Below are 8126 nucleotides of genomic sequence, written 5' to 3' on the forward strand. Positions count from 1 at the left end.
GGACCCTAATTACCATGTTTGTTTTTTTCTGTCTTGTTTCTGACCTCTGAGCTGCCTCCCCAGTGACAATGAACCCTTGTTGGTTGTTGTAAGTGGCTGTGAGTCTATGTAACCGCAAAACATTGCTGAAATTTGCATATTTATGCTGAAAAAAAATATCTGCAGGGGCAAAACATCAACTTCTCCCAGAGAGGAAAGAGCTTAAAAAACACAATGTCAGGCCAAATATGAAACCAGTCGGATTTCTGCAGTGTATTTTATTTAAAGGACACTTCCAGTGGTGCGTTTGTTTTTTTCTGCTTTTTGTAACAGTTTCACAACACTGTCGATTATCTCCCAGTAATTTGAAAAAAGTTGAAAAATATCTTTAATCGAAAGCGTGCATTTGAAAAAAAAATTTATGTTAAAGAAACAGAAGTAATAAAATTAATAATAATAAAAAAGAACACTCATTGCATGCTGGATTTGTCCTTAATGCTGCACATTTGTGTGTTAAGGTTTGTCGGTAGAACTCTCTAATAAGGCAGCCTTTTGGAGAAGTGAGAGAAAGCTGACGAGGGCTTACCGCTAATCTAGAAAGTATCATTGATTTATGTAATCAGTCACAGCCTGTAAACACTGAAGGAATGCCTTACTAGAAAGCGGTAGCCACAGTTTAACTGAGGGCATCCTCGTGGTGACATCAGAAGGCAATAATTGTAATTTCTCAAGGCTTATAGCACTAAATGAAAAATATAATTTGACATTACTCATGTCTAATACCAGTGAGTCGACCATTAAATGGGCTGCTGGAGAGTCAGGACTGTTTTTGGCTCAAAATGTTGTGGAAAAAAAAAAAACTCCTTTCTGTTGTCAGTTACAGACCAAAGAAGGTCAGAGCGTCACAGGGAGTCCTGCCAGTGCGGCTGCAACGTCTGCAGTCATACTAAGGTTATAGCTGTCACAGATGAACTTAAGGCTCTCTAGCTTCCTGCTCAGCTCAATTTGAATCTGCAGCGTTCTGTCAAATGATACTGTAGCTTTCTTCAGGATATTTGGCTTGTGTCGTGGCTCGGAGTTCACATTTCAGTCATCTGGTCCCTTGCTGCAGCGTGAGCAAACTCGCCCGCTGGTGATACTGTCTCTCCTTGGCTTCTCTGATTTTCGCCGTCAGATCCACCGGCTTCTCGAAGAAGTTCACCAGCGCCTGTTCAGTCAGCAGCGACGCCAGGATCTGAGCATAGCTGACCGTCCACTCGCTCTCCGCCGCCGACTTCCCGTCACTGCCGCCGTCGAGTCCGGCGTCCTCAGCGGGTGCGGGTGCCGCTGCTTTCGCCTCCTCTTTGCCGATGACCTCTGACTCTGAGGTTTGCCCGCGGTGGCCAGCCTCGCCGATCTGCAGCACCAGGCTGGTTACCGTGGCAATGGCCTGGAAGAGGTCGTTCTCCTCCGGGTCACCGTGGAACATGCTGTAGAGCGTTTTACAGAACTGGATGAACTCCCGCTGTAGAGGAGACAGGATGAAGAGGGCTTATATCAGTGGAGTTCAGGAACAATGAGCCGACACTAAGAGCAGTCAGACACTGGAGGGGGATCAGGTTACATCATGAAATGTATTTTGTGCATTATGAGTCTCATATATGCTGACAGCCCTGGTGAAGCTCGGGATTCATCGCGAGAAGCTTTGATACAAATAGTTCCACCATATAAACCAGAAATAGATCTTATGTTCATTTAAAGAAAAGTAACTTCACTGCATTTTCTTTGCACAGCAGCATCATTCCATGTAGCACACCTTACATTGATAAAACCACAGACACATTATGCACAAAGGCTGCTTTAACACATGCCACTGTGGTACAATAACACATTTCTCGTTGTTTCTAACTAGTTCTTGCATAAGCGTGCTGGCTGGAAGTCATTAGGCCTCACACAAGACTTTGTCATTGTGCCCCTCTGCTAGCTAAACACCCACAATCCTCTCTGCTTGCCAACACACAACTCCCCACCCCCTCTAGTCGCCACACAGCTGGAGGCATTTACAATACATAAGGTGTGTGCTATGAAAGAAAATGGTGTTACGCATCAGCACGTACTAAGAATTAAATTACTCGGATTGGACGGGGGAAAAAAACCTTGATCAGGACATCACTATTTGGTGGTGTGTTCATTGTTGCTTCACAACAAAGTGCATGACTGAGAGGGAGTGTTACAAACCGTCACATACAAACAAAGGGAAATAAACATGAAATTGCAACAGACATATCTGTTGACAGGACTACTTCCCTAAAAGTACGCCAGGTTGACTCACTTCTATTTGTGATATCACAGAAGATAGATGACAGAAAACAAGGGGACTAGAACTAGTATTCAGTACCTGGTTCATGAGTGGCAGAGGCTTCTCCACGTCTTTCTCCTTCTCTTTCACCAGATCCTGCAGCATCTGCTTCAGCTGCTCCTGGTAATCTTTTACTTCACCTTCATCATCTGGAATTACAGAAGAGTCAGATTTTCTTCAGCCGCTCTGAATTATTTCATGCATTTATCTGACACATTAAACACATGTTGAGCTAATCAGCACATGATGATGAGTCAAAGTGTGTCTGCACCAACCAGAGGACAGATTAACATAGAGGGGTCTGTTGGTGGACAGCAGGGGGCTCTTCATCACAGACGGGTCGTCCTCACTTTCAGTCAAAGCTGCAGACACACGGTTAAACCAGTCAGTTACTGGCCTGACTGCAACTCTGAATCACTCTCATTGTGCTAACAGGATGACTAACCTGGAGGGATGTGAAGGCGATACAGCAGCCTGATTTTCTCATTCAGCTCTTCACAGTACAAAGTGTCTGAAAAAAACAAAAGAGGCAGTTTTTGAGACACATTTGAGTCGTTAAACACTCAAGAATGAACTGAATATTTTTTCAATATTTCCACCCTGTCCTCCCTCCGCCTACCCAGCCAGCTGGCAAACTCTCTAAAGGTGACCAGGTTGTCTCGGTCCTGGTCCAGCAGGGTGAAGGAGCGGTTGGCCAGCGTGTCGGTGTGCTGGTTCGAGCCGCCGGGCCACGGCACCAGCAGCCCGTACAGGCTCTTAAACTGGGGTCGGTCCAGCCGATACTGTCGCTCCACATACGAGCGACCGGAGTCTCCGTACTGCCAAGCTGCCGCCTCTGCTGCTGCTGCAGAGCTGCTGTCGCCCCAGTATAGACTGATGAAGTGCTCGGTCTGAGTAGAAGAAAACATCGTCCAAAACGATTAAACTGTCCTTTCACACATCAACGTCTCTGAGCACGAGGAAGCATGATAATCTGGAGATACCTTGAAGAGGTCATAGATGTCAGCCAAGTTCTCTGGAGAGATGGAAACATCTGGAGTCACCAGCCTCAGCTGCACAGAAATACCGAAGTATGGGAGGATGGCATGCAGTAAAGTTTATGTTAAGCAGCTTTAAATATGTTTATACTCTCTGTCTGCTCACAGCATTTTCTTTGGTGGTGTCTTCATGAGCCTGCAGCACTCGGATTCTGTGTCGACAGCGAAGCCTCTCAATCTGCCGCACTGTCAGATCTCCGAATTTCTGACGGAAGAAACAAATAACTGAGAATAATATGAAATTGAAGGCAACAGGAGCATGCTGCCCACCAGAAGTTATGAAGACTGAACGAAAACTAAAGCTGCAGGAAGTGAAGAAATCTGGAAAAACATTTGGCTTTCCACAAGGAGTCCAACCTCCCCCTGAGTGAATGTTATCTTCTGAACACACCAGCAAATACAGACGAACCATAAGCAAAAAATAAAAAATCATACTGCAATTATTTTGACGACATGATTCATGACTTCAGTGGAAATGATCTTTTTTTTTTGTATTTCTTGTCCACTCAAACAAGTTTATAACATACAAATACATCTGGAGAGTACAATGTGTAGGCCAGGAAATCACACTACATTCCTTTTATAAATATGTTGTGAAGCATTTTACCTTCATCAAAACATCACAGCCTGTGTGATTTGGATGCATTTTGAGATTTAGGTAACATTGGTACTATTTATTTAGCCCAACCAGCCACCATGTCCTCACTGTGGCTCATCTTATCTTGTCTGGGTTTAAAGATCTGTGATTAGGTAAAGTTGCCTGTTGCGGGCTGCATCTTCTAAAGCCTGAAATGGAGCCAAGAGAAGCTGCAGAAATCTAGTTTCCTTCACAGAATTTTAACTAGCTGACAGGTTAGTGTGGAATTTTTACCCGATGACGCCAAAACAACGACTGCCTACCCCAGCTTTAACAGTGAGTCCACACAATGGCTTTATTTTTAATCAAGGAATCTAAGAATGTTTTAAAAAAAATAAGGATTTGCTGTAAAATAAAAATAAAAATGGTGCAACGTCAGCCTCCAGCAGCATCCTTCTTGCGAGTCTCTCACCTCGTAGGACTCATTGATGAGGTCGGTGATGTTTGCGTGTCCCACAGCGGGAATATCAGCGTCGCTGCAGCTGCTCTCCTCTGCAGCAGGCGGCGAGGACGGGACGCAGGACGAGTCTTCACCTCCAACCTGGTCCAGGAAGCTGCACAGCACAGAGCAGAGGGTTCACAGTCTGTCATTTCATGTGCTTCAAATATAACATGTTTAATCACTTCACAATAGAAAAGCACTTCAGTTTGTTCCATAAACACATCTCGACTATAAATTAAAATCCATGAGTGAATTTAGCATCAACTTTGGCATCACGGGCTCCTCTCTGTGTGGCACTGCCTCTTGCAATAAACCAATAGGAGAGTTCAGCTGTGTTACTATTAAACGCCTTAAGAAAACGTTATGAGCAAAAAAAAAACCCCAAAAAACAAAAAACCTATTGCAATTTATGGCTGCAGCCTTTACCTGCAGAGCTGATACATGACAGAAGCAAGCAACTAATGCAAATCATCTGCATACAGAATTTTTGCCGAAGACCTGGTGCTATTTGTGCTTAGCTACAGACTGAGCCTGATTTAGTTTTCATCATACCAATACACAAACCTACCTTGTGAGAATCATGAGTGCCTGTCCATCGTCTGTGCTGGCAGAGAGCAGCGCAGCGTTGGCGTCCAGCACGGCCAAACCCAGCTGGAATATGGCTTTGATTCCGTGGAAGAAGAAGCAGTCGACCACACAGACGGCGCTCTGGAAGGGCAGCACACTGAGGAAGAGGGTGAGGAACCAGGAGAGGGACACGGAGGAGAGAGTAGAGAGGTCTGGAACCTGCTCAGCCAACTCCGGCAAACGCTCCCTGATCAGCTCCTCAAACACCGACTGATCCACCTGAGCTCCTGCAGCAGGAAAAGACGGAGTCAAGCATGGAGAGTGTGACACAGACATGTCTGCATTTGATACCAAATGATGCTGCAATTCTTTCTGAAGCAAAAATTAAATATCACACAAGCAGTTGTACAAAAATAAATGTAGTCTAAATGCAATAATGATTAAAATCCACTGTTGTCTGATAAACAAATAAGACACCAACATTTTTAATCTGATCAGACGTGATGCCAGCTTTTGGTCCATCAATGTATTGTACAGATGAGGGTTTGTGTTTGGACCTTGTACCGTAAACCGTCTGAACCCCAAAATCCATCAACAGGTTTAAAGGGCACATTGTCTTTTTTTTATTTTCTAAAATTACTATAATTAGACCAATCAGCCAGAAAATGTAAATGCAATTTTGTTCAGTCTAAGGTTCTTGACGTGAAGGAAAATTGAACAAATATGAGCTCAACCCTTCATCGGACAAGGAACCATATATGGTAACTTCCACAGGCTTTAAAAAATGGCAGGGGGCAGGGTCATGTGACTTCATCCAGCCAATCAACGAAGCTCAGGCTACATCACAACACAACACTATGGCGTCTGACCAATCACGAGTGAGCCACACTGATATTTGGTAACAATTGTCATAAGTTCCATAAGTGTGACTGCTTAGGAAATAAATGTTCCCTTATCTTTATGTGTATTTTTTATTTCTCATTTCATTTTTTTTTTTTTTACAATAATTAATGCACATTTTATTTTTATTTTTTATTTTTTTATTTTTATTTTTTTACCCTCGGTAGGCAAAGAATCTGACTGACTTTGATTTGGAGCCTAAATCTGAAAGTTTTTTAAAAAGTCCTCTTATATCCACCAATAACACTGCAGGGTTGAAATTTGATATTTTCCAAGTATTTTAATGAGTGCCCTATAAATGGTTAAAATAAGGATTTTTTTCATCTGAATCACTTTATTCTGCATGTGTCATTTAAAAAATCCCCAAAAACAAATTGTCTGCACCACCCAGATTCTGTAAGAAGAATTTTGAGCTCATTAGAATAAATGTGGAGCTATTAGCGTCTCAGCCGCAACCAGCAGTGAGCTGACTAAAAAATCTGGGACTTTTAAATGCAGGTTGAACTGCTGTAGAAAAAATTGGAGAAGAGCACGGAAACTAGTTAAATGTTTTTTGTATTTAGATGTTTTTTTTCCACAGTACTGGTGACACCTGTATGCACTTGTTATACATGTTGAAAAAAAATCAAAGCTATTTCACATTCATTGTATTTTTTTTTTATGATTTCTAACCTAATAACGTTGTTTACCCTCACAGAAGACATTTCTGAGCTCTTTCTACTTCTAGCCATGGTTCTGCTGTTTCCATAGAGGTGCAGAACTTCATATTACAGTGAAAAATGAGCCCACAGTGAAGAAAAATGAGACAGGAGCGACAAATAAACAGAAACTGCTTGGAGTTCAGAGGCTGTTTTTGATGGTTTTGCCCACTAGATGGCAGCAACAGATGGACATTCAGTCTAACCGTTGCTCTGAACCTCACCGACATTAGGATTATTATAGCACACGATTGTTTGTCTGTGTTGAATAGCTGCAAAACAGGAAATGTAAAGTCATTTTATCGTTTTAACGCCATCAACAAATATAGGACAGAGACAAGTACTGACACCTCACTGTTTACGCGCTGGGCTGCAGAACTATTATATAATCCGAAATGCATCAACAGTAATGCACATAAACAGGTTACCGACAGGATACGTTTGTTATTGTTTTTGTCTCTGCTGTGTTTGAAAATTGTGAATGCTAAGAAAAAAACATAACTCCACTTATCCCTGAGCATCACGTCTATGCAGCACATAGAGATTCTCAGAACACAATCACTAGGAAAGACGCCCGCAAACACAAAAACACACTGGACATTACGAGGAAGAGGAAATTGTTTCAAACGCACCTTGCACATCCAAAATAAACAGCTCCACAAACACAGGAAATAATGCCTTATTTCAGAGGCCAATAACAAGCCTTTTGGGGTTGTTTTGTGTCTGAGAAACAGATGATCAGCCTGTGTGTGATTTTAAACTCCCTTGAAGTGGATAAAATCAGTGTCAGTAAATAAAGCTCGTGTCTTCGCTCTGTTCTCACCTATGACCCTGCGGTTGAAGTAGTCAGGCAGCATCCTCTCACAGACAGCCACCAGCAGCCAGAAAGCTTCTTCTTCTTTAGCGTAGAGCAGCAGCACCGATGCCAGGATGTTCATAGACTGCACGGAGGAAGACAAGCAGAGGCAAAGGTGTGAAATTTACATAAAGACGAGAAGCTACAGTTGAGAAACGAGTCATTCCAGATACATTGCTTTAAGGCATGAAACACAGCGTGGAGGTTAGTCTGTAAATGATGCACTAAATACACATTATCAAATGAGTTGATTAATGCTTGTGTATTTAATAATGTTTCTGCCAATAAATGTCCATCACACGACACACTTACCTCCAGTGGTGGAACACAGCCAAGTACATTTACTCAAGTAATGTAACTGAATTAAACTTTGAGGTATTTTACTTGAATATTTTCATTTTTCGCTGTTTCGTACTTCCACTCCACCACATTTCAGAGAAAGAGACTGTACTCCACTAGATTTATCTGACAGCTTCTCTTGACATGAAAAATGTACACAGTGAGTAATTTAACAAGCTTTTAAAATGTACATGTTCATAAAAATTAAACCAGAGATTTTTTAGTATATTTTTGGCAATGTGTAGTGTGTAGTCTATGATGAGGTGTTCACATGTCATATGGTTTCACTTTCAACAATGATTCAATATTTCAGGAAAAGAAACAGTCCAGAGC

The 8126-nt window shown here is 42.3% G+C and overlaps 1 protein-coding gene across 1 annotated transcript in view; it reads right to left on the bottom strand.

Annotated features, from left to right (window-relative positions):
* Positions 1-228: 228 nt before the first annotated feature.
* Positions 229-8126, bottom strand: part of tbc1d8 (TBC1 domain family member 8) — a 31707-nt gene continuing 23809 nt past the window's right edge. The window contains exons 11-20 of the mRNA XM_008290453.1: positions 7422-7539; positions 5002-5287; positions 4404-4545; positions 3461-3559; positions 3301-3369; positions 2937-3207; positions 2763-2828; positions 2593-2679; positions 2357-2466; positions 229-1483 (exon numbers count right to left, since the gene is read on the bottom strand). Coding sequence (XP_008288675.1) covers positions 1070-1483; positions 2357-2466; positions 2593-2679; positions 2763-2828; positions 2937-3207; positions 3301-3369; positions 3461-3559; positions 4404-4545; positions 5002-5287; positions 7422-7539 — 1662 coding nt within the window. The 3' untranslated portion in view covers positions 229-1069. The remainder of the gene's footprint in view (positions 1484-2356; positions 2467-2592; positions 2680-2762; positions 2829-2936; positions 3208-3300; positions 3370-3460; positions 3560-4403; positions 4546-5001; positions 5288-7421; positions 7540-8126) is intronic.

This window comes from Stegastes partitus, unplaced genomic scaffold (assembly GCF_000690725.1).
Source record: "Stegastes partitus isolate 25-593 unplaced genomic scaffold, Stegastes_partitus-1.0.2 Scaffold674, whole genome shotgun sequence".
NCBI classification, from domain to species: domain Eukaryota; kingdom Metazoa; phylum Chordata; class Actinopteri; family Pomacentridae; genus Stegastes; species Stegastes partitus.